The following is a 26,992-nucleotide window of genomic DNA, read 5'->3' on the forward strand; positions in this document are numbered from 1 at the left end:
CCATTCGTTTAACAAAAAACAAGGTTTTTCTCCAGATAATTGTAGAAGACACAGTGTAACCACTGTATTCAGTTCTGCTATGCTTTGGAGCATAGTTTTTGTTTTGTTTTTTAACTTTTTATTCTGACTGATTCTATTCTATGACTAAAATCGTATAGAGTACAGAAAGACTGAAGGGAAATGCTGAAAGGGAAAATATAAAAGGCGACTAGATGATAGGGAAATATTTGCACATTTTACACTGAATCTAATGAATGGCTTCGAAGCCGCTCCACTGTTTTGCAATTAAATCTTCCAAGCTTTTTTCCATTTCTGAGGCGGCAGTGTTTCAGCCCTTTTTCTCTCATAAAGCAATTATTGAACTTTGCCCCAGACATTTTTGATTCAAAAGAAAAATCTATCATAACTATCCATCACAAATATTTCACCCTTTTTAAAGTTCACTGTTTAAAAAAAAATCTTTATGGATCGAGCATAGATGCCAGCTGCTTCTCCCTAAGGAGAGCAATAATGAAACAGTAAGCAGTGCAAATGGTACCTAATGAGTTTAAGCTGATTTATGCTTGCTTTCAAAAAGTGCTGTTTGATGTCTAGAAAGTGCTACTGCTGTGAAGTAATGTGGACTATCCATGCCTCCTCCGCCAACCTAATGGGTCTTGGGTGGAAGATTTATAGCAATCGGCCTGGGAGCGACAAACATAATGGAGACCATTTGCTTTTATTATAAGCAATGCATATTTAAATTAATCTGCTATTTACCTAAACAATTAGCCGCCTCGTGGTGAGAGCACAAAGCCAAAGATGCAATTAGTCCTGAGTCTAAAGATGAGCCCCAAGTCTAAAGTGTCCCCAAGGAGGTTTGACGCTTTCAGCAGAACTGGTCCGGAATAACTTCTTTGCGAAATGGTAATTGCATTAATTGCTTAAAAGGTAAATAATTGTCTAACTGGTTTCAGAAAAGATCAAGATCCTATTTAAGCCTCGCCATTAATTAAGTTGCCTTGTAATGGGATTTTCACACTTGTAATGCTTTCTAAGTCAGAGTTTACTATATTTTAAGTGTCCTGCTCTGTTATGATTTATTTAAGTCAGTGTGACAAACATCAGTGACTCATTAGGACAAGGAAATTGGAATTGCTTAATTTAACTGTTAGAGGCAGAGATGTGGATCTGTTTGTACATTAGTTATGGATGATACAAAAAAGCCCCAGTCACGGGCTACATGTAGGTGCTGATATACTAAAGCGTCTCTAATAGAGATACCATAGATCAGGGGTCCCCAAACTTTTTTTGAGATTTCTGGGGGCCGAAGTAGCAAAAGTTTAACACAATGTTTGCTGATAACCCATAGGTGCACTAAGCATATTATATTTTCTTAAATGAATGTGCCCACATGAAAAAACACATACCATGTAAAATGTGTAGTCGTCGAGTTCCCTACAGTGTGTTGCATAGAAATGAGAAATATGTGGTGCACAAAGCAAAATATAGGCACCATCACAAGGGGGGCATATAAGAGGCATACATAAAAGTACCCCAACCCCAATAAAAGCAATTTAAACTAAAAATGATGCAGCAATCACCCCAATATCCCCCCTATATATGTAATCACCCTCACATATGAATTGCAGCAATTATCCCCCAAATATGACATGTAGTACTTATCCCCCACATGCTATACATTATATGTCGGGGTAATTGCTGCATATGAATTGCTCCCCACATCTGACAAGCAGTTATTCAGTTACTATCCCCTACATGCATCCCCTCAGCATACCAGCCCCCAAATGCTGAGTAGCACAAGGAGCGCTTGGATCAAAGCCTTTGCTATTTAACTGATCCAGGCGCTGGATTGGTTCTCCTTTTCTACCACGGCAGGACACTGTTTCCTGAAATCATCCTCCAAGTCCCAATCACATCCGGGTTCCCTTCACGAGGATATTGGCAAACCGTGCCGCTCTGTGGTGGAAGAGGAGACCTAATCCAGTCAGGTCAGGTAAATAGCAAAGTATTTAAACCAAGTGCTCTCTCTGCTATTCTGCATTTGGGGGCTGGCAGGCCGTGGGAGGCAGTGCAAGGAAATCCATTTGGGGGGGGGGGGGGGGGGGGCTGGGCAAAAAGGCTTAGCATGCTGTAGTTAGAGGACCACTGTCATAGGTGCTCAACAAAACTGGACTGGATATTTAAAAAAAAAAAGAAGAAAAATCTGTTGTTAGATGGAAAAAGATTACAACCCTCACCCAGGGTCATAATGCAAATCATGTATAGATTGCTGAAAGATAACCAAACCTTAAAATTGCCATTAACGATACAGTTCTCCAGACCATCGATCGTCTGATTCAGTTGTAAGATCGCTCAAAAACGATTGTTCTGGCTCACTCCAATTTGATCAGATTGATGGAATTGGTCTAAAAAACAGATTACCGTATATACTCGCATACAAGCCGAATTTTTGACCCCCAAAAAGGGGGCCAAAAGTTGGGGGGTCGGCTTGTATGCGGGTCGTGGGTGGTGGTCTGCGCCCCCCGCCCGCCCCCTCCCTCCCTCCGCGGCCGCCGCCGCTGCTGCTAAATTACCTGCTTCAGCGGCCGCTTCCTAATCCGGGTTCCCCTCTTCATCCTGCGGACTCCGTAACTGTATCACAGCAGCGCGCCCGGCGCTGCTGCTGTGACGATGCAGGGGGCAGGAAAGAGCGGTTCCCCTGGTAACGGCGCATCGCCGTTACCAGGGGAACCGCTCTTTCCTGGCCCCTGCATCGTCACAGCAGCAGCGCCGGGCGCGCTGCTGTGATACAGTTACGGAGTCCGCAGGATGAAGAGGGGAACCCGGATTAGGAAGCAGCCGCTGCCTAAAGCAGGTAATAGCAGCGGCCGCGGAGGGAGGGAGCGTGCGGAGCAGGGCACTACACTGGGCACTATACTAGCTATACTGAGCACTATACTAGCTAAACTGGGGCACTATACTAGCTATACTGAGCACTATACTAGCTATGCGGAGCACTATACTAGCTAAACTGGGGCACTATACTAGCTATACTGGGCACTATACTAGCTATACTGAGCACTATACTAGCTATACTGAGCACTTTACTAGCTATACTGAGCACTATACTAGCTAAACTGGGGCACCATACTAGCTATACTGAGCACTATACTAGCTAAACTGGGGCACTATACTAGCTATACTGAGCACTATACTAGCTAAACTGGGGCACTATACTAGCTATACTGAGCACTATACTAGTTAAACTGGGGCACTATACTAGCTATACTGAGCACTATACTAGCTATACTGAGCACTATACTAGCTAAACTGGGGCACTATACTAGCTATACTGAGCACTATACTAGCTAAACTGGGGCACTATACTAGCTATACTGAGCACTATACTAGCTAAACTGGGGCACTATACTAGCTATACTGAGCACTATACTAGCTATACTGAGCACTATACTAGCTATACTAAGCACTATACTAGCTAAACTGGGGCACTATACTAGCTATACTGAGCACTATACTAGCTATACTGAGCACTATACTAGCTAAACTGGGGCACTATACTAGCTATACTGAGCACTATACTAGCTAAACTGAGCACTATACTAGCTATACTGGGCACTATACTAGCTTTACTGGGGCACTACCTACCCATACTGGGCACTTTACTAGCTATACTGGGACACACTAGGGGAATAAGGCGGCCAGCATTTCCTACCCCCGACTTATATGGGGGTCAATCATTTTCCCCTGTTTTTTCAGGTAAAAGTTGGGGGGGTCGGCTTATATAAGGGTCGGCTTATATGCGAGTATATACAATAATCCCATTAGTCTGAGCGACTTGTTTTCCTTCTTTGTGGCCTTGAACAAACGATCGATATTATGATCTAATCATCCGGACAATTGTATCGTTAGCCACTTAGCAACTTCTGCCACGCTTTTCTACGTCCTTGTTTACAAACCCCTATAAACACATGTAAATATTTGGTTCTGTTTTCTATTTTTAGAAAACTGAGTATGTATAGCATCAACTTGTGGCTAAAAAGTAAAACTACTTCCAAATACACCATTATTCACTTCATAGAAAAATTAAAAAAAATTTCTTTATTTTTGAAACTCCTTCACCCCTAACCCAAAATAAATTATCGCCATATTTTGTTACTAGGGACACAATTTAAACATTGTAATAACCGGGACAAATGGGCAATTTTTATTTATTTTTTTCTTCTTCTTCCCTGTCAAATGCATATAAAATAATATAATTTTTAGCATAAAGTACTGCCCAAAGAAAACCTAGTTTTTCCCGCAAAAAATATATAGATCATTTCAGTGTGATAATTAGTGATAAAGTTATTACCGAGTGAATGGGAAGTGCTTTTGAAGGGGAAAAAACCTGTGGTAGAGAAGTGGTTAATGGCCACTTTTACAGCCGCTGCATGTAACTCCAGCTACAAAAAAAAACAATTAACAAACCTCCCATCAACCATTATGATGTGGTATTGTGCAAAGGAGAGCTGTAAGTTATGAACATTTCATAGCAGAAAACTTTTAATTAGATTTAATCCAGGTTTGCTAGATCACTGATGGGGTATAGCGAGGAAAACGCCAATGCATACCACTAAGGCTGCATCTGAAATGACCACCAGCTCAGTGTGCAGCACCTAAATAGATTTTCTGCACACTTTGCATTCAATTCAGATGCAAATAATATGCAAATCTGCTACTACTTATCATGCAAACAGGAAACTCAGGAGGAGGGGCTGGGTGCAGCTAACCTGACAGTTACATAGTTACAAAGTTAAGGAAAGGTGGGGGGAAAGGTTGCGCATCCCTAAACACATGTTGCAATTGAATGGTTAATCACACAGGCATACACCACCTCTGCTAGACTGAAAAATGCATGCTCTGCATCCAAGACAAGTGCTAACATTTATTAAACTAGGAGGAACTTTAGCTTCCAATATGGTTTGCATGCAAAGTATATTATACTAGACACTTGCGCCACGTTGAGGCAAACCTCCGGACGAGTGACCTAACTTAAATTTAAAAGCTTGGGAGCAGCTAAGCTAAAAAAAGTGTAACTTACATTTGGTTGAACAGCAGGGAGAACGCCAGCGCATACCACTAAGGCTGCATCTGAAATGACCACCAGCTCAGTGTGCAGTACCTAAATAGATTTTCTGCACACTTCGCATTCAATTCAGATGCAAATCATATGCAAATCTGCTACTGCTTATCATGCAAACAAGAAACTCAGGAGGAGGGGCTGGAAGCAGCTAACCTGACAGTTACATAGTTACGGAAAGGTGGGGGGAAAGGCTGCGCATCCCTAAACACGTTGCAATTGAATGGTTAATCGCACAGGCATACACCGCCTCTGCCAGAATGAAAAATGCATGCTCTGCATCCAAGACAAGTGCTAACATTTATTAAACTAGGAGGAACTTTAGCTTCCAATATGGTTTGCATGCAAAGTATATTATACTAGACACTTGCGCCACGGTGAGGCAAACCTCCGGGCAAGTGACCTAACCTAAATATAAAACCTTGGGAGCAGCTAAGCAAAAAAAATGTGATGGGGTATGTCCACTGGGAATCCTCTGAGATCCCTAATGATACCTTACTAAATCAAGCCCATGTTCATGTTCTTACCATTGCACTCTCATACACCCGGGGTACGTTTAGTCTGCACAAAGACTGAATCTACTGTAATGATTATCTCCACATTTATATTGAGATACAGTACCTTTCATTTATAGCATATACAGCAAAGGAGAATTGCAGTCACTTAGTCTGCTCAGAAAGCTACCCTGGTTGTGTGTACATGTGCGCGTGCTTGCGCATCTTGGTGCTAATCTGCTACCACTGCCATAGTCTTGGGCCCGTTTCTCTGGGGAGCTAGTTAACCTCTTAGTATGTACCGTATGTTTTTGGGACATGGGAAGAACCCAGAGCGCACATAGAAATACTACACAAACACTGAAAGAACAAATAAGCTCCACTCTGTTAGGGGAGAGCGATCTTCCACTCTATTTTGCTGTCTTTTTGTATAGTAAAAAAAAATGTGGAGTAAGATTTCTAACCCTGTAAATCTTTATTATCTCTGTTCAGTGCCTCACATCCTTTGTATTTACAGGTACTGTTGATGTCTGGAGTCTTCTAGCTGGGCAGGAACCTATCCATCACTATCAACACAATCAAAAAATCCAGGCACTTTCTTTGTGCTCAGAGACAGCTGCCATAGCAACAGCATCCAGTTTTGAAATTAAAGTGGAGAGTCCCGATGAAAGAGGATATTGGCAAAGTAGCTGCACTTTCCACACACTGAAATTGGTGAGTTTTTATAATGCCGTGTTCCTTTTAAAAACAATGGAGATCTTTTTCCCCAGCATAATTTTTCCTGTACAGAAAATCATAGAGACACTTGTTAACACATATCATGTCTATTTCCTGTTTTTAGCTTACAAGAAACTGTTTCAAGTAACTTTAGTACACACTGCAGGAAGGAACTGCTGAGCTACAGCTGCAGTGCTGACTGGAGTTAAAGCGGAAGTGAGAGGTTAAAAAAAAGTGTTTCACTTACCTGGGGCTTCTGCCAGCCCCTTGCAACCTTCTTGTCGCGCGATAGTCCTCCATGATCCTCCGTTCTCCCGCCACCAACTACTTTCAGTTCGGTCAAAGCGGCAACTGTGCCCCAGGCCACGCGTAGCTTTCCTTGCATTCCAGCCCGCTATAGCGTCCTGCGCTTTTGGCGCAGGACGGCTATTGCGGGCCAAAACTACATTGAGGAACAGGCGGGACAGGAAGGCTGCGAGGGGCTGGCAGAAGCCCCAGGTAAGTGAAACAATTTTTTTTTACCTTTCAGTTCCGCTTTAATATCTTAGCTGACGGGAAGTGAGATGGACAGTCATGTGATTTGACTAGGGAAATGGCAGTGTTAAAGAACTGATAGCCATACTATGCCAGGAAAAACAAACCATATGTCAATAGATAACTACTTGGTCTACTTACATAACAGATGTATTGCCCGGTCCACGTTTTGATTTCACTGAAAATCATATAGTAAAAAAAGAGAATTCTGTTCCTAGACACGGGCCATCTTGGCTCCCACAGGATGACGCCAATCCTGATGTCATTTCCTTCCTTACTTCCTTGTGGCATGCCCCCTCCTCCCTGCGGGATCCCCTACTCCCTGCAGCATTACAGAGTGCAGCTGGGAGGAATAAAGGCAGCGTACACAGACTCGCCTCATCCTGGTTCCAGCTGCTGGAGTTCTTATCTATACCACCGGTGAGAGTGCAGAGAGTATAGACAGGAACTCCAGCGCTTGGGACCATGAGTAGGTGAGTAGGTGAGTCGGTGTGCGCTGACTTTATTCCTCCCCGCTGCACTCTTAATTCTGCGGGGAGGAGAGAGGATACCAAGGGGGGATTGCTATAGAGGAGTAAGGGAGGAAATTACATTAGGATTGTCTTCATCCTGTAGGAGCCTGAGGGGAGGAGGGGGGATGCCCACGGATGCAGACAATCAGAGATGAAAAGAAGAGGGGAAAAAAGTAAGAGCTGGGGGACATGGGGATCGATATAATGCTAGAAAAAAAAATAAGATTGATTATGAACTTTTGGATTGCCTAATTAGCAGTCTTTTTAGTTATTTAATAGATGGAAATAGTGAATTGATTTATAAGCAAGGTGGACCAGCACCCAGTGGGGAGAGGACATGAGCTAAGCAGAATAGATCCCATGGCCATCAGACAACACATAAATCCAGGCACATCGCCTCAAGTAAAGACATTTAAATAAGTTATTAGAGAGGTGCTGCTGGAATCTATTGAAATGCGAGTGTGCAAAGAGTTGACTGTCTTTTGCAATTTTGCTGGCCACACCCCCTTTGGCACCTCCCTAATAACTTATTTAAATGTCCTCACTTGTGGTGATGTGCCTGGATTTATGTGTGTTTTCTGGGATCTGAAATTCCTCTAAAGCTAGCTATGCATCTATAGATTTACAGCTGATGTGGCAAAACGATTGATTCCTCTCTGATAGAAATCAATTTAAGAAAGGAATTAATTTCCTCCACAAACAGCACGTCCATTTTCAATAGATTCCAGCAGGAAAATCAATTTGAAAATTGATCAAACTGCAGCGTTGCACTGATTCATGCAGTGCAAAGCTATGGCCTATACATCGACCATCACTCCTGCCCTGTTCCCCAAACGACCTAGGTTTTCCGCCGTGTCGGATTGATATTGTTGACCACATTTTTTTTTTTTCCACAAAATTGATTGAAATTCGTTTGTTCTAACATTTTGGGGGAATTGATTTCCAACAGATGAATCAAATCTGCAGGGAATCATGGGAAAATCCATATGTTGCTGGGTACCTTAAAAGGAACACAAGGTGTGAGTCCTATGGAGGCTCCCATATTTTTTTCCTTTTAAACAATACCAGTTGCCTGGCAGTCCTGCTGATATCTCTGGTCAGTAGTATCAAAATCACACACCTGAAACAAGCATGCAGCAAATATTGTCAGATTTGTCATAGACATCTGATCTGCATGCCTTTTTAGTATCTATGGCTTAAAGTATTAGATGCAGAGGATCCGCAGGATAGCCAGGCGATCAGCATTATTTAAAAGGAAACAAACATGTCAGCCTCCATATCCCTCTCACCTCAAATTCCCTGTAAGGCCCCATTCACACCTAAAAATGCAAGTGTTTTGCGTTTTTGTGCGCTGTTTTTCTTGCCCCTCCCGGCGCTCCACTGCGCGCTGCGTTTTTGTAAAAAGCACTTTTCTAAGCACTTTCTCAGAGCAGTTTTGTAATTCACTCCCTTTTTTTTTATTTTTTTGGGGGGGTTTTCCCAAACTCAGATGCATACCTGGTATGGGGAGCTTGTCAGCACGGGGTAATGCCATCATGGTTTGATGGTTGCGTGAATAAACTTTATTATGGCATCCTATATTGACTAAATATGCTCAATTATCAAATCTCTTCCCATACACACATGTAAACTTTCAGATATCTTCCATCCCATTGTCTATTCTCAACCACCACTCCTAAAGTATATACAATCAGTCTGAACCGAGCCTCTACCCATCTGTAATGTAATTTACTCCCTGACGCAAGTTAAAAACGTTCACACAATCGCTGCACAAAGCGATTTTGTGAGCATTTTGCATTTTTCCTATACATTCCATTATAGCAAAAACGCCTCAAAAATGGTACAGGCACCGCTTTGGTGAATGCACAGCAGACGAACTGCTCTGATATGAACCTTCTCATAGTTTTATTGCACAAGCCTTTGGTGGGCGATTTTAAAAATCACCTGCGCTTGAAAAAAGTGGAACACCCCCCCCACCCCTAAGTGTGAACGGCCCTCCAGATATCCGTACCTTCCCAGGGGATTGAGTACAGGGGTAGATCGGAACAACTTACCCATTTTCACAATAGTAAAAATATGTGAAATCCTGGAATGAAAAGTTGGAACAAAGCAGAAATTAAGTTTTATTAATGTCCCCTGTTGTGATCCACGGCAATGTAGAGTATGCAGCTGACCAACCACTGTAATTCTCTTTGTAGACTTTTTTAATTAGAAAGTCTTTCAACGACCTGCCAGCTGCTTAGTTTTCCCTCCGTAGCACTGACTGGCAACCTCGGCATGTTTGCATTTCCAACAGAATCTTTCCACTAGAGATGGTCAATGATCTATTTAAAATTCTGGATTGCATGCATATTGCAATGCAAACGTATGCAACTTTGAACTGAACCAATCAAATCCACTTCCTGTTGATTACAAACTGCATACAAAATGGAACTACTATATTGCTGACCTTCTCTACTCAAGACCTGTGGGCCAATAGAAAGCACCAGATGAATGGACCAATGGTATGCTGCAGTGGGAGCTTAAAACCTGCTAATGGCACGGCTCCCAGGGAAGCAGCAGGTCAGATGGGTTGTCTATGAGCTTTCCGGTCAAGACTTGGTAAATATGGCTGATGGATTACTTCACTTGGAACATTCATATAGACCTTGATTTACAGTGGTGGGACATAAATAAAATAGTTTGTTTTGGTTTTTGTGTCACTTCAGCAGGAGAGGTTTGTTTTGTTTTTGTTTTTCTTGACAGGTTCTTCAAAATCAAAATTCATTTTCAAAGCTGTCACTGTATACAGACATCAATGTCAGTTATCTTTTAAAAGGCACTTATGAGTTCAATTATATTTTATGCTTGGGTACTATTATTTCTACTGAATTATGTAAAAGATAACTGTAACATGCTTCAGGCTATTGCTAGTTGCTTTGTCCTAGCCAGAATGGGAATTGGAGAAGACCCTACATACCTTTATTTTTATTTATTTATTTTTTCTGGTTTTATTCCTGTACTTTTAAGTTGAAATCCAGATCATTATCTCAGAATACTAAAATCGTTTTTGGTTGTTTTAAAAGGCTTTGATAAATGTATTGACTTTGGTAATCATAAATGTATTTATGCTAGTTTTGCAGTGTTAGTTTAAAAAGTACACACAATGTAAACCTAAAATTATCATAGACTATAAAAAAAGTGTTTTTCCCTGATGAGATAATTTCTCCTTAAAGCGAATTGGTTAAAAAAAAAAAATCTGCATTGAGTAAAATATAAGAAAAGTTCATATCTAGAAACCTGAAGATGAAATTCTGCTTAGAGAAAAATATAAGACAAGTTCATATCTAGGAACAATGATTTACATTAATTTACATTAATTTACATTTGAGCAATTTTTCAATTACTGCAAGGAAATTTGATTTGTTCAGAGGTATGTATACACTATAGAATGTTTTGTTTTTAGACCTCAATTCGGGGACATTACGGAGTCAGAATAAGTGGATTAGATCACAGATCTAGTTTTTAGTATAGCTTTTGCCACATTCCTGTGGGTTATGCCATGCTTTTATTTTTTCAGCTTAACATAGATGTATTATCTTTGTCAGGAAATCTGAAGTGTCTTACACAGAGCTTGGTATTCCTTCATAGTTTATGTATATTCATGCACTTAATTGGCAGTGCTTTCTTATCTTTTCTATGGCGGTCTTATGCACTTTTACATTTTACAGGTCAATTTCCTTCACTTGATTCATGACTCTGAAGGATGCCCTATTGCTGTTGCTGCTGCTGAGGAAATTGTATATCTTTTAAAGCCGAAGATCCCTGAGAAGATATTGCACTGCACCTATGGTCACACAGTCACCAGCTTGGATGTCTCCCTTAATCAAGCAGCATTTGGAGTCAAGAGTTATGGTTGGTTTTCCAGCAATGGAAATAAGGTATAGAGGTAACTTTTTATTCAGCTGATTCTAGATGCCATTGTTTAGCATTTCAGTTTCCTTAAATGGGCAAACTTGCAGTCTTAAATAATACCAATTTACTTCAAGCTTAAAGAGAATCTGTATTGTTAAAATCGCACAAAAGTAAACATACCAGTGCGTTAGGGGACATCTCCTATTACCCTCTGTCACAATTTCGCAGCTAGTCGCCGCATTAAAAGTGGTTAAAAACAGTTTTAAAAAGTTTGTTTATAAACAAACAAAATGGCCACCAAAACAGGAAGTAGGTTGATGTACAGTATGTCCACACATAGAAAATACATCCATACACAAGCAGGCTGTATACACCCTTCCTTTTGAATCTCAAGAGATCATTTCTGTGTTTCTTTCCCCCTGCAGCTATCTTCCACTGAAGTGTCAGGCTGTTTCTTCCTGCAGAGTGCAGACAGCTCTGCCTGTATGTAATTCCTCAGTATGTGAAAGCCCAGCCAGCTCAGAGGAGGATTTATCCAGCTTGTAAAAGATAATAGAGCAGAGAGAAGCTGCACTAATCTAAATAACACACAGCAGTGTGCAGAGAGGGGCCTGGAGGGGGGAGATGCATCACAGAACCACAACACTGAAGAACTTGGCAGCCTTCCAGACACAGGCTGACAAGTCTGACAAGAGAGAGATAAGTTGATTTATTACAGAGATGGTGATAGTAGAACGTGCTGCAGTAAGCCAGAACACATTAGAATAGCTTTTGGAACTTGTAGGATGATAAAAAACAGGATGCAATTTTTGTTACGGAGTCTCTTTAAAGCACAACTGTAATTAAAGGGATATGGAGGATGCCATAATTATTTACTATTAACCACTTGCCGACTGCCCACAGCCGATGGGCGGCGGCAAAGTGGATGCCGAAAGGACCGCAATACGCCATTCGGCGGCGGCTCCTTTCGGCTCTGCGGGGCAGCGATCACGTCACTGGTGACGCACGCGGGCCCTGGCAACAGGCTCCGCCCACCCGCGACGTCATCCCGCCGGCCGGTAGTAAGCGCCGGCGGGATGTAAATACTCGATCGCCGCATACAAAGTGTATAATACACTTTGTAATGTATACAAAGTGTATTATACAGGCTGCCTCCTGCCCTGGTGGTCCCAGTGAACGAGGGACCACCAGGGCAGGCTGCAGCCACCGTAAGTCGCACCCAAGCACACTGATCTGCCCCCCCCCGCCCTCTGATCGCCCACTGCACACCTTAGACCCCCCCCCTCTGCCCACCCCCCAGACCCCTGTTTGCACCCAATCACCCCCCTAAACACCCATCAATCACTCCCTGTCACTATCTGACAGCGCTAATTTTCTTAATAGGTCCTAATCTGCCCTCTGGGGTCTCCTGATCACCCCCCCCCCACACACCCTCAGATCCTCCCCAGACCCCCCCCCCCCCCCCGTGTACTGTTTACATCTTTTTTCTCCACTAATCACCGGTCAATCACCTGTAAATCACCCATCAATCACCCCCTGTCACTAACACTGCCCCCTGGGGGCTTTGATCACCCCCCAAAAACCCTCAGATCCTCCCCAGACCCCCTCCCCCCCCCCCCGTGTACTGTTTACATCTATTCTCCCCACTAATCACCCGTCAATCACCCCCTGTCACTAACACTGCCCCCTGGGGGCTCCTGATCGCCCCCCCCCCCACACACACCCTCAGATCTTCCACAGACACCCCCCCCCCCTGTGTACTGTATACATCTATCCTCCCCTGTAATCATCCATTAATCACCCCCTGTCACTAACACTGCCCCCTGGGGGCTCTGATCACCCCCCCCCCCCCCACACACACACACACACACACACACACACACACTTTCAGTGCACTGCCACCCATCAGATCCGACCCTAACCTGCCTCTTACAGGCATCTGATCACCCACACCATCAGATCGCCCGCAAACTCACCCTCAGATCACCTCCAAAGTGCATTGTTTACATCTGTTCTGCCATCTAATCACCCACTGATCACCCATCAATCACCCCCTGTCACCACCTGCCACTGCTACCAATCAGATCAGACCCCTATCTGCCCTTAGGGCACCCAATCACCCGCCCACACCCTCAGAATGCCCTCAGACCCCAGCCCTGATCACCTTGCCAGTGCATTGCTTGCATCTATTCCCCCCCTCTAATCACACCTTGAGACACCAATCACCACCTGTCACCCCCTAGCACACCTACTCATCAGATCAGGCCCTAATTTGCCCCATGTGGGCTCCTGATCACTCGGCCAAACCCTCAGACCTCCTTTCGATCACCTCCCCAGTGCACTGATTGCATCTATTTTCCCCTCTAATCACCCCCTGAGACACCCATCAATCACCTCCTGTCACCCCCCTCGCACTCCTATCCATCAGATCAGGCCCAATACAACCTGTCATCTAAGAGGCCACCCTGCTTATGACTGGTTCCACAAAATTCGCCCCTCATAGACCACCTGTCATCAGTTTGCAGATGATTCTACCCCTGAGCAGTCATTTTGAGGCATTTGGTTTCCAGACTACTCCTCGCAGTTTTTGGCCCCTAAAATGCCAGGACAGTATAGGAACCCCACAAGTGACCCCATTTTAGAAAAAGACACCCCAAGGTATTCTGTTAGGTGTATGATGAGTTCATAGAAGATTTTATTTTTTGTCAAAAGTTAGCGGAAATTGATTTTTATTGGGTTTTTTTTCACAAAGTGTCATTTTCCACTAACTTGTGACAAAAAATAAAATCTTCTATGAACCAGGGGCGTAGCTAGAAATGACTGGGCCCCATAGCAAAAAAAAAATTATGCCCCCCCCCTCGACCTTCCAACCCCACAGACCTCGGACCTCCCACCCAAACATTTTGTGGGGCAATCTGATTTCCCCACAAAATGCAACCAGATTGTCGGCAGATTTCCCTACAATATGCAACCAGATTGTCGGCAGATTTCCACACAATATGCAACCAGATTGTCGGCAGATTTCCACACAATATGCAACCAGATTGTCGGCAGATTTCCACACAATATGCAACCAGATTGTAGGCAGATTTCCACACAATATGCAACTAGATTGTCAGCAGATTTCCACACAATATGCAACCAGATTGTCGGCAGATTTCCACACAATATGCAACCAGATTGTCGGCAGATTTCCACACAATATGCAACCAGATTGTCGGCAGATTTCCACACAATATGCAACCAGATTGGCGGCAGATTTCCCCACAAAATGCAACCAGATTGTTGGCAGATTTCCCCACAAATTGCAATCAGATTGTCGCCAGATTTCCCCACAAAATGCAATCAGATTGTCGCCAGATTTCCCCACAAAATGCAGTATATGTAGTTAGGTCTATAGTGGGCTAACATTAATTACCTGGAGGGAGGGTGGTTGGGCAGGCTGGCACACTATTTGCGGTGCAGGCAATGCACTGGGTAGGCAGTTAGGTAGCTGGGTGGGAGGGTAGGGAGATAGGTAGACGAGTGGGAGGGTAGGCAGATAGGTAGACGGGTGGGCAGTTAGGTAGCCGGGTGGGAAGTTAGGTAGAAAGGTGGGCAGTTAGGTAGCCGGGTGGGAAGTTAGGTAGAAAGGTGGGCAGTTAGGTAGCCGGTGGGAAGTTAGGTAGCCAGGTGGCAGGGTGGGCAGTTAGGTAGCCGGGTGGGCAGTTAGGTAGCTGGGTGGCAGGGTAGGCAGATAGGTAGCCAGGTGGGCAGCTAGGTAGCTGGGTGGGCAGTTAGGTAGCTGGGTGGCAGGGTAGGCAGTTAGGTGGCAGGGTGGGCAGTTAGGTAGCCAGGTGGGAGGGTGAGCAGTTAGGTAGCCTGGTGGGAGGGTGGATAGTTAGGTAGTGGGCAGTTAGGTAGCCGGGTGGGCAGCTAGGTAGCTGGGTGGGCAGTTAGGTAGCCGGGTGGGCAGTTAGGTAGCCAGGTGGGAGGGTGGGCAGTTAGGTAGCCAGGTGGGCAGTTAGGTAGCCGGGTGGGTGGGCAGTTAGGTAGCAGGGTGGGTGGGCAGTTAGGTAGCCCTCAGTTAGGTAGCCGGGTGGGCAGTTAGGTAGTGGGCAGTTAGGTAGCCGGGTGGGCAGTTAGGTAGCCGGGTGGGTGGGTGGGCAGTTAGGTAGCCCTCAGTTAGGTAGCCGGGTGGGCAGTTAGGTGGTGGGCAGTTAGGTAGCCCTTAGTTAGGTAGCAGCCGGGTGGGAGGGTGGGCAGTTAGGTAGCAGCCGGGTGGGAGGGTGGGCAGTTAGGTAGCCGTGCGGGAGGGGAGGTAGCTGCCTCACCTGGGGTCCTTCCTCCTTTTATCAGCGGCGGGAGGTGCGTCATATACAGAAGGCTCCGTCGGAGTAATCAGCCACTAGAGGTTCAGCTGCCTCCGGGCTACGGTGTCCCCACTGTATTGCTGCTCGCAATAGACCAGGAAGTGGTGCGAGCAGCAATACAGTGGGGACACCGTAGCCCGGAAGCAGCTGAACCTCTAGTGGCTGCTTACCCCCGCCGGAGCCTTCTGTATATGACTCACCTCCCGCCGCTGATAAAAGGAGGGGGGGGGGGGGCACTGAGGTGAGGGAGGGGGCCCGGCGAAACAAAAAAAAATTAAACAAAACAAAAAAAAAAGTCCTCTCGGGCAGCTGCGGGCCCCCTGTGACGTAGCGCTGCCGCGGGGCCCCGTAGCAACGCTATGGCGGCTATCCCCATTGCTACGCCACTGCTATGAACTCACCATACACCTAACGGAATACCTTGGGGTGTTTTCTTTCTAAAATGGGTCACTTGTGGGGTTCCTATACTGCCCTGGCATTTTAGGGGCCCTAAACCGTGAGTAGTCTAGAAACCAAATGCCTCAAATGACCCGTGAATAAAACGTTGGGCCCCTTAGCGCACCTAGGCTGCAAAAAAGTGTCACATGTGGTATCGCCGTACTCAGGAGAAGTAGTATAATGTGTTTTGGGGTGTATTTTTACACATACCCATGCTGGGTGGGAGAAATATCTCTGTAAATGACAATTTTTTGTTTGTTTTTTTTTACACACAATTGTCCATTTACAGAGATATCTTTCTCCCACCCAGCATGGGTATGTGTAAAAATACACCCCAAAACACATTATACTACTTCTCCTGAGTACGGCAATACCACGTGTGGCACTTTTTTGCAGCCTAACTGCGCTAAGGGGCCCAAAGTCGAATGAGCACCTTTAGGCTTTACAGGGGTGCTTAAAATTTAGCATTCCCCAAAATGCCAGGACAGTAAACACCCCACAAATGACCCCATTTTGGAAAGTAGACACTTCAAGTATTTAGAGAGGGGCATGGTGAGTCCATGGCAGATTTCATTTTTTTTTTTTGTAACAAGTTAGCAGAAATTGCAACTTTTTTTTTTTTTTTTTTTGTCTAAGTGTCATTTTCCGCTAACTTGTGACAAAAAATAAAATCTTCTATGAACTCACCATGCCTCTCAGTGAATACTTTGGGGTGTCTTCTGTCAAAAATTGGGTCATTTGGGGGGTATTTATACTATCCTGGAATTTTAGCACCTCATGAAACATGACAGGTGGTCAGAAAAGTCGGAGATGCTTCAAATGGGAAAATTCACTTTTTGCACCATAGTTTGTAAACGCTATAACTTTTACCCAAACCAAGAAATATACACTGAATATTTTTTTTTTTTATCAAAGACCTGTAGCACAATAAATTTGGACAAAAATGTATACAGAAATTTTACTTTATTTGACAAATTTTATCACAGAAAGTTAAAAAAAATCATTTTTTGAGAAAATTCATGTCTTTTTTGATTAATATAATAACAACTAAAACTCACAGCAGCAATCAAATAGCACCAAAAGAAAGCTGTATTAGTGACAAGAAAAGGAAGGAAAATTCATTTAGATAGTAGGTTGTATGACCGAGCAATAAACCGTTAAATCTGCAGTGGTCTGAGTGGAAAAAAAAGGCTCTGGTCCTTAAAGAGAACCAGAGAGGAAGCACCCTCATGTATTTTATTACATTTATCAGTGGGAACATGACAGTAAACATCTACCCTGCTTTTAGTTTCATTCTTATCTGCTTAATTAGTCTATTATCAGCTGTGATAAGAGTCCCCGACTGGCTCAGTCTAGGTTTGATCTGGGATCATTAGAGCTGAGTCACTCTTCTGTGGAGTCTTTTCAAGCCCAAGCCTGCCACCTCCTTGCTCAGATTTCCTGCTTTGCATACTGAGAGCTGTGATGACATGGGAGGGGCTGCTGCTGCTGAGAGAGAATCTCTGAAACAGACACGTGTGGCAATATGATCTGTGTGCTCTGTGTGCACTCTGTCTACATAGATACTGATGATGACTGCAGTTTAATTCCTATGAGAGACACTTCCTACAGGCAGCTGCACATCATACCAAAATGAAAGCACACAGATGAAAGGCTGCAGCCTTTCTCATATAGCCTAGATAGCAGCCTAGTCTCATATAGCCTAGACAGCACATCCAGAACAACTCATAACCCGGAAGTAGAAGGGATATGAGCCGGCGGCCATATTTCATTTTTCCTGGAGCAATAATGGATAAAAAAACCACTAAAAAAGGCACACCAGAGCGGCGAAATTATCAGGTAGAGCATTTATTCTTTATAAGCAATCGACTGATATGTTTATTTTGTGTGAAACGTTCATCTCTGGTTCCCTTTAAGGGGTAGAAAGACTGTGGTCCTCAAGTGGTTAAGCAATACCAGTTGCCTGGCTATCCCGCTGATCTTCTGCCTCTAATACTTTTAGCCATAGACCCTGAAAAAGCATGCAGCAGATCAGGTGTTTCTGACATTATTGTCAGATCTGACATTAGCTGCATGCTTGTTTCTGGTGTTTGTTCAGATATTACTGCAGCCAAATAGATCAGCAGGGCTGCCAGGAAACTGGTATTGTTTAACAGGAAATAAACATGGCAGCCTCCATATTTGTCTTACTACAGTTATCTTTAAGAATGAATAAACACAGTTTTACAAGACATGAAAACTGCAGCAGTTAAAATCTGTGAAGGGAGCTTCGGTAGTGTTAGCTTAACCAGAGGTTGGCTTTTTGCTGCTGCTGTCCATCCTCCCAATACTTCCTGTTTCACAGTTGTAACTTCTGCTATGAAACAGGAAGCATCAAGAGGATGGAGCGCCATGGCAAGAGCCAAACATCTGGGTAAGTTAACTTTCTCTGCCACTTGAACAGTTTGGTATCTCACAAAACTGCTCGCTAATCCTTATACATGACACTCTGCCCAGTAAACCCTTACTACACACTTTTACGTGCTTGTTTTAACAAATTATTCCACAGAGAGCCCCCAGAGCCCTGTTTTTGCACTCTGTACTTCTTAGTACTGTATTTATTATGGTAGCTATATCCCCTGATAACCCACCAAACCTAAGCTTACTCCTGTAGTAGAGCAGTTAGGAGGCGGTGTGTGTACCACACCGGGGAGGGGGTTTTACTTACCTGGGCTTCTTTCAGCCCCCGCAGTCTATCAGGTCCCTCGGTTTCCTTCTTTCCCCTCGGTTGTGCTGCTGTCCCCTTCTAAAAGCTTGCCAATTAAAATAGTAGCCGGCTACAGTACATGGCCCTGGCTGTGCAACTTCTAGATTGCACTCCCGCGGCCTGGAGCATTCTGCATGTATGCAATTGTAAAAATGAGGAGCCGGGGTTATACATGTGCAGTTGGCAATCTTTTGGAGGGGGACAGCAGCACAACAGATGGGACCGAGAGGACTACAAGTGACCAAATAGATGGGGAGGGGGTGCTGGAAAAAGCCCCAGGCAAGTAAAATCCCAATGTTTTTTATGCCCGCCTCAGGTTTTCTTTATAGCCTATTTCGTTTTTGTGTTTTTTTGGTTATTTTTTTTTTTATTACATGAAGGTTCATATTGTACCTAGTACTTTCTATAAATGTTTTTTGTTTGGTATTTGCAGAGGCCAGTACTGTTTGGAGACATATTTGTATAGCAATGAAGATGCCAATGCCAATTGGACAGATAACGCTTACAAAACAAGGCCACGTAAAGGATGCATAAAGCATCTACAAGAATACTTTTGTATTAAAATATATCTCGGGCATCCCAATTGATAAAATATTGGAAAGAGGAGAGGGACCTCCAGTGGGACTTAAATGGGCAGTTAAAGGAGTAATGCAGTTGTGTCTAGCAGTAACAAGAGAGACAATTTTATTACATCTGGTTTAAAAAGAACACAAATGTTGGTAAAGTTATTTGGCCACCATCTTCGACACGTTTAAAGATAAAAACAGAACCACCTCAGTTAGGTTGTCATGATAGTTTGTGTGTCAGCAATAACAGTTTGTGCTGTGGTGATGAGAACATGCAAAAAAGGGGAGGCTATGGACAAACCAGGCCGAGCAGAGCAGTGATATTGCTATGCCCCTACACACGTTTATATAAAAACATTTACTAGGGCAGCACAGTGGCGTAGTGGTTAGCACTCTCACCTTGCAGCCCTGCTTCCCTGGCTCAACTCCCAGCCAGGGCACTATCGACACAGAGTTTGTATGTTCTCTGCGTGGGTTTTCTCCCATATACCAAAAACATACAGGTAAGTTAATTGGCTTCCCCTAAATTGGCCCTAGACTTCAATCCATACATTACACTACTAGGGATTAGATTGTGAGCCGCTCTGAGGGCCATTTAAGTGACAATATACTCTGTACAGAGCTGCGGAAGATGTCAGCGCTATATAAATACTAAAAAATAATAATACTGTTGGTTGTGGAAATGCCAATCGTGTTTATAAATGTCTTCATGCAGCAGTAGTTGTTTTGATGCTCTTGGATACTTGCCACTGTAGCTCTACAAGATCTCCTTGTCACAAGCAATATTATACTAGCTGTGTTTCTTATTACAATGGTGTATACGGCCTTCCTTTCCCTATATCGCTACTGTATCCAATATATAGCCTTTGTTCTCCTTTTACAGCGAGCAGAGATGAAACCTGTTGCCAAGAAGAGTATTTTATTACAGTAGAAGCTGTAATGAATAACACGCAATGGGTTAAGCTAATCATTACTGTGTAAACGAATCATAGCCACAGAAATGAAGTAATCCAGATGGCTGCAGTGAGCTAGGTGCAGGGACTGGTGCTTGGCACCGCACTCCCAGCTGACATCACCCTGCAAATCAATCAGGTTGTGCCTCTTAGGATAATTACTCGGTGCCCCCTGAAGGGGAAAGGAGCGTCGTGATTGGATAGTTCACATATCCACACACATCTTGTGTTTTGGTAAAATTGTTTGAAGTAAGGGGCGATGCATAACCGTACATCTCTGCTCAGTGCGTTAATGCATCATCATTTTTGTTGTCATCTTGATTTCCGCTGTGTTTATAGCAGTTCTTCGTAATGCTTGTAAGATAGCATGGGGAATTTTATGATGTGGACTGCATTGCAGAGTAGAGGACTTTTAAAGAAGTCTGCAAATTTCATACATATAATACCATCCATAATAGGATGTTTAGCTGTGAGTGTTATCCAGGAAGCATTTGTTGCAATAGTACTCACAGCAGAAAGCCCAATCTCTTTACCTGTCATCTAAATGTTCTATAATGGATTGCAGATAGGCAGTGGGTTTATTGTAGTGTTTTACCGCACTGTGCACTTCACATCACTGTACTGTACAACCTTATTTTACACATTTTATTCTACAGTACTGTATGGAGCAATTTTGGGTACCTGGAGTTGGAGTCTGAGTCTGTGATTTCAGTTGTATGATTTTTGTACTGACTCCACAGCCCTGGTACATGGTTATGTGCAGCTTAAAGTTCCACAAATGTAATTTTCTTTATCACCCCTAGCTAATCTGACGAGGTGCTTCTTGCTGCATACTCACCTATGGATGATCAACTCTGGGATTCACAACACCCCTCTTCCCTTTCCAAGGGGTCCACCTGCACCTGCTTGGAATACATGCTGTCCTGATCCACACCTCTCTCACATAAGGAATATTAAGTACAGTGTTCTCCCCAGGCTCTTTTAGCCCGGTGCTGCCCCCTTTTTGGTGAGCACCAAGCTGTCATCGGCTCACCTCCTCCTTCTCCTCATCCTCCTCCTATGCAGTAAGCAGAGTGGCACAGAGAAGCACCGGCCCTGCATTCTCCAGTTGCACCCCAACTGGCTACTTTTTCATGCCCTCCGGCTGGAAAAAGAATCTTGGGAGAACTCTGAACTAGGTTTATTGGCAGGCGATCCCTACCTTCACACACAAATATCCATGCCTCATCCCACATAACCCCACCCACCCCCTGCCACATTTCACCATGTTGTAATAATACCCTCAGCCATACCCTCAGCCACTGGCCACAATGAGAAAGTATGTTTAGTGTCTTCCTAAACTAGCAAGGATAAGGGGAAAATGCAAGTGGTATAGGGATATGTTATGATCTATATGATTAAGGGACACCTGAAGTGAGAGGAAAATATTGATCAATCAATATTGATTTCCTTTTAAACAATGCAGATTGCCTGGTTGTCCTGCTTAATTTAACCTCTGTCTCTAATGGTGGGAATACACAATTATTTTTTTTCAGATTTACTGGGCGGTCGATTTTCCGATCATTTTTCCAAACAATTGTCTGATCATTTTCTGATTGATTTCCATTCACTTTTATGAGAAAATCGATCACAAAAATGATCAGAAAAATCAAAATCAGATCGGACCTGTCGGAAATTATCTATTGAGCCATCTATCTGCCCAAAAAACTGGTTCATTCCCAGCATAACGCTCTTGCAATGGACCCTGAACAAGCATGGTAATTATTTTTATTTGATTTGTTGTATTTATAAAGCGCCAACATATTACGCCGCGGTGGTAATCAGTTGTTTACAACTAAAATCTGACTGAATTAGCTGCAGGCTGGTTTCAGGTGTGTGATTCAGACACTACTGCAGATTAAAAGATCAGGAGGGTTGCCAGGCAACTGGTATTGTTTAAAGGGAAATAAATATGGCAGCCTCCTTATCCCTCTCTGTTTAGGTGTCCTTCAATAGGATCACTATCACTAAACATTGTAAAATTAAAAATACATGCATATAAAATATACATTTTAAACAAAAATATATACATTTAAAATGCATTATATATTACTTTTCCCTATGTTACTGTCACATGCAGTAGGCAGTAAAAAGCTGACAGGTCCTCATAGGAGATTCTCAGTACTGGAGGTTGTGGGGGTTGTGTCTCCTGCATGCTTAATAGGGATTTCCCATCCTCCACCCCTACAGCAAGTGTTCTCTTGGACGTCCCCCCCACCTAAGTATTTGTGGGGTGTGGCACTGGAAATGAGCTGCTGTCAGTTGCCGCAGCATGAATTTTCTATTTTTATTGGGCAAGAACTACAACATTTTGCACTGTAGAATTAAAATAATCCTATACAATAATCCCCCTGTGTCCCAGCAATCCTCCTTTGTCCCTGTGTTTTTTTGCTACTGCACATGTGCAGCACGGACCGCCGTTGGAGGAGGACTGGGCTAGGAGGCCTGGCGGGCATGTGCGCTGACATGCGGCTGGCAGTGGCAGTTGCAGGAGGGGGTTGTGAGAGTGGTCTAGAGCCGTTTTTAAATGGGCTTAGGTTACTAGTGTTCTATAAAATGTATGTGAACGCTATGCCTAAACTAGGGCACAGTTCTTAAAGTTTGAGCTTTTGTTTATACTTTGTCTGGTTAGATGTAAGTGCAATTATTTTAGTTTTATAAATTTGCAGAACCTGACCTGTAAGGAGAAGTAGGTCTAGGTAGGCCAAGAGAGAGTGCTTTGTATTTATAACACAGGTTTTTAGAAGGTAATAATGCATCCTGACATTACGCTTGCTCAATAAAAGCACTGGTTATCACCCTCGTGAGATATGATGTTGTGTGCACAAACACGCTCTAAGTGCGGCGGATTGGAAAGTTTATGGTTGCCCACTTCTCATCACCTTTGGGATGGCACAAGAAGTCAATTTTGTGATTGTTAGCAGCCCAATATTTTATACTTGCTTCACATTGGCCCCATAGCCACCTTGGCTCCGTATCAAAGATTACATCAGATTGGAGCAATCTGCTTTTTAAATTGAACATCTATTATTCATGTATCGTAAACTTTTTTGTTGCATTTCTAGATGCAGTTAATTATATGGAATAAAGTATCTTACTAATACTAGGTAGATGTGATGCAAAAGCACTTTAGATACTAAAATGTGTTCACTGATGTTTACTACCTTGTACCCATTTTTAAAGCAAAATTTTGATTTCATTAAAAAACTGCGATAAACATAATAGTGCTGCACAAGCCTATTTGTGTTAAGTGTTAGGATATTTACACTACAATAAAATACTTTTATGAGCATGATGTGGTCACAAACGCTGGACTACAGTGACAATCTGGTAGAACTGAGAGATTTACCAGCAATTTTGGAAGCATTCTGCTGTGTTTAGTCAGTGAAGAGTAAAAATCATCAGTCCTTAATCCTACTCTGCATATCTAAGCCGATACAGGTGTATAGCAGAGCTACATACTATTTTTTTATTAACATTGATTTATAAAGCGGCAACATATTTTGTGGCACTGTACAAAGTAAGAAACAAACATGGGGTGCATAATAATACAAACAATGGTATACACCAGCGTACAAAATACAGAATCGGTACAAAGTATAGAATTGGTAATAACAGTGATATAATTAATATGAATAAATGTATAACAAAATCCAAACAAAAAAGGGTGTGAGAGAGAGCCCTGCCCTTGCAAGCTTACAATCTAAAGGAATAGGGGGAAAACAAGAGGTGGACGTAGTATATATAATCCTACCTAGACGCAGTGTGGTTTAGGTTATCTGTTAAAAAGTACAACTTGGCCAGAGGTCAACAGGTGAACTGACATACGCTTGACTGAAAAAGTGAGTGTTGAGGCCATGTTTAAAGATATCAAAGGTTGGGGAGTGACGGATGTGTTGTGGCACAGCAGAATTTTTTTCAGCTCTGTCTGCCCAAGAAAGGAAGTGAATGTGACCATCACTGATAAGAAATTCCAACTATAAAACACTTTCCTAGCAGAAAATGGCTTTTGAGAGCAAGAAAGAGATAAAAAGGGGAATTTCTTATGAGTGAGAGTCACACTGTAGTCACTTCCTGTCTGAGTCAGGACTGAGTCAGCCACTTACATACCTGATATTTAACTATTTCAGCATAGTTATTTGTGTGCTAGGCACTGTACATACCCATGTCTATCTCATCATGTCACTTGTCACTTTGAGTATCCTTTAAATAGATCCTCGGGGAGGTCTGTATTGCTGCTATTGTAGTGAAACCCCTCCCACAGTGTGATGTCATGACCATGGTCCTGACAGTTCGCTGCCTGTGAACCTTGTTGCATTGTGGGTTATAACCGCTTTTTTTCGTTCTGCCAAGCAAATAATATCTCTTCTGTGCATAAAACTCTCATTAAAGATGTCACCACCAGTGATAAATGTCACAATGTAAATCAGAGAGGAAAGATTTTACGATGAGCAAACACTGACTAAATCATGTGTAAATGAATATTGTTAAAAAAAAATGTATTATGTTATTTTTACTGCAGTTCCTCTTTAAAGGGGTAGTTTAGTGAAAAATATTATTTTCCATTAATCACATATCAGTTATTTAATAAGGAGAGCATCCGTTTCTCCATAGACCTTGTGTTAAAAAAAAAAGTAGATAACACTACTTCTGCTTTTTAAGACAACTGAGCTGCATCATTAGCATACTAAGCGACGGACTTCACTGATAGTAGAAGACATTCCAGCTGATTTATAACGGCTGGCTCACTCACTACAGAGAGCCGTGCTGTTCTCACATGTAACTAGCTAAGTAAATAGATTAAACGGGCTGCTAATTAGTTACTTAGCAGCCTGTTTTATCTATTTACTTAGTTACATGTGAGAACAGCACGGCTCTCTGTAGTGAGTGAGCCAGCCGTTATAAATCAGCTGGAATGTCTTCTACTATCAGTGAAGTCCGTCGCTTAGTATGCTAATGATGCAGCTCAGCTGTCTTAAAAAGCAGAAGTAGTGTTATCCTCTACTTTTTTTAGCACAAGGTCTATGGAGAAACGTATGCTCTCCTTATTAAATAACTGATATGTGATTAATGGAAAATAATAATTTTCACTAAACTGCCCCTTTAAGTGTTAGGAATGGACAGTGAGATGTAAATCATTCCAAGTTCATGCAGTATTATGCAAATCTTGTATGTAAATGTATGCAGCTTGAAAACAGACCAGTGGCACCTTGGCAAGGTGGCATTTGATTGCTCCGTTTTCTAGCTGCATAGATTTTATCTAAAATTTGCATAATCCTGTATGATCTCAGAATGTTTCTCATTGACCATCCCACGTAAGGGTGTGTACACACATCCAATTTTAATTGACCAATTTCACCACCTCTATGTAGTATGAGGGCTAACAGATTTTGAATACTAAGAACAGCTTGTGTTGGTAAACGCTCATACTTCATGGAAGGTATAACCTGGTATGCACATCCAATTTTACCACCTCCATGTGAGATTGTAAATACCAAGAGAAAATGATGTGGGCAAGTGGTAAAATTGGTGTCATTGGGCAATGAAAATTAGATGTGTGTACCAGGTTTATGTTTTAAAATTGGGTGTATGTACTTACCTTAAGAATAAATAATAAACTCTGAATGAAGAATGTGCGCAGATTTGAGGGACAAACGTACCCTAGTTTTCAGACTATAAGAAGCACATTTTTCTCCCCGAAAACGGTGTGTGGTGGGTGGGGAAAGGGGTAGTCGGTGCGTCTTATAGTCAGAATGTGCGTCCGGTGTATGCCCACAAGCATATGCAGGGCACAGTGGAGGCCCTCACTATTCAGCTGCAGGCTCCAAGTCCTGCATCCTGCTTCCTCCTTCCACTGTGTGGCGTCCATATCTAGCATAAGATGACTTGGGCACTAACTTCACTGGCTCTCGTCCCGGCTCTCCAGCTGACTACAGCCAACAGAACAGCGGGCGTCTTCCAGCGTGTGGCAGGCCACTAATGGGACACTTACTCCCCGCAGACAACAGAAGCAGTAGCTGACATCAGTGCACTGGCTGTCTGATGGCTTCTGACTGCCCCTTGCTACAAGCTGCTGATGTGTGTGCCGGCTCTCTTGTGTTGCTTTTTGGCCCTGGAATTGCGATGGCATCTGCTGGGAGTCTTTGTAATCCTCTGGCGAGCCTCTCTCCTTTTTGCACTTTTTTCCTTTGCTGCATGTTACTCATACTTGCAGCACGGCATCTTACTTTCACTTTTCATGCAAAGTGAAAGTGATTGCAGCTTTATCACTTAACCTATTTTGGTTCCTGGACGTAGAAACTACGTCCAGGAACCATGCGCGCTCCCGCGGCCGATCGCGCGCGTGCACGCGCGTTCCCGGCCCGCGGTTCGTTAGCCAGGCAATCAGTGAATCGGGCTATGGTGCCCGATCACGGATTCCTCTCCCCCGCTGAAAAAGCGACAGCTTCGCTCGGAAGCTGCGCCTTTTCTGGCTGTTACCTCCCCCATGCGTCGTTTTAAGCGTGCGTTACGCTTAGAGTGACGTCATGTAAGCAAACTCATGGCCGCCATCTTGTGGCCAAAAAGTAATACTACAACCAAAAGTAAAAAAAAAATTAAAATCAACACACATTTACATTTTAAA

General features: G+C 43.3%; 1 protein-coding gene across 1 annotated transcript in view; it reads left to right on the forward strand.

Annotated features, from left to right (window-relative positions):
• Positions 1-26,992, forward strand: part of FBXW8 (F-box and WD repeat domain containing 8) — a 144,927-nt gene that overhangs the window by 81,235 nt on the left and 36,700 nt on the right. The window contains exons 6-7 of the mRNA XM_068246005.1: positions 6,134-6,330; positions 11,090-11,299. Of these exons, the coding sequence (XP_068102106.1) occupies positions 6,134-6,330; positions 11,090-11,299 (407 nt within the window). The remainder of the gene's footprint in view (positions 1-6,133; positions 6,331-11,089; positions 11,300-26,992) is intronic.

This window comes from Hyperolius riggenbachi, chromosome 1 (assembly GCF_040937935.1).
Source record: "Hyperolius riggenbachi isolate aHypRig1 chromosome 1, aHypRig1.pri, whole genome shotgun sequence".
In the NCBI taxonomy this organism is placed as follows: Eukaryota; Metazoa; Chordata; class Amphibia; order Anura; family Hyperoliidae; genus Hyperolius; species Hyperolius riggenbachi.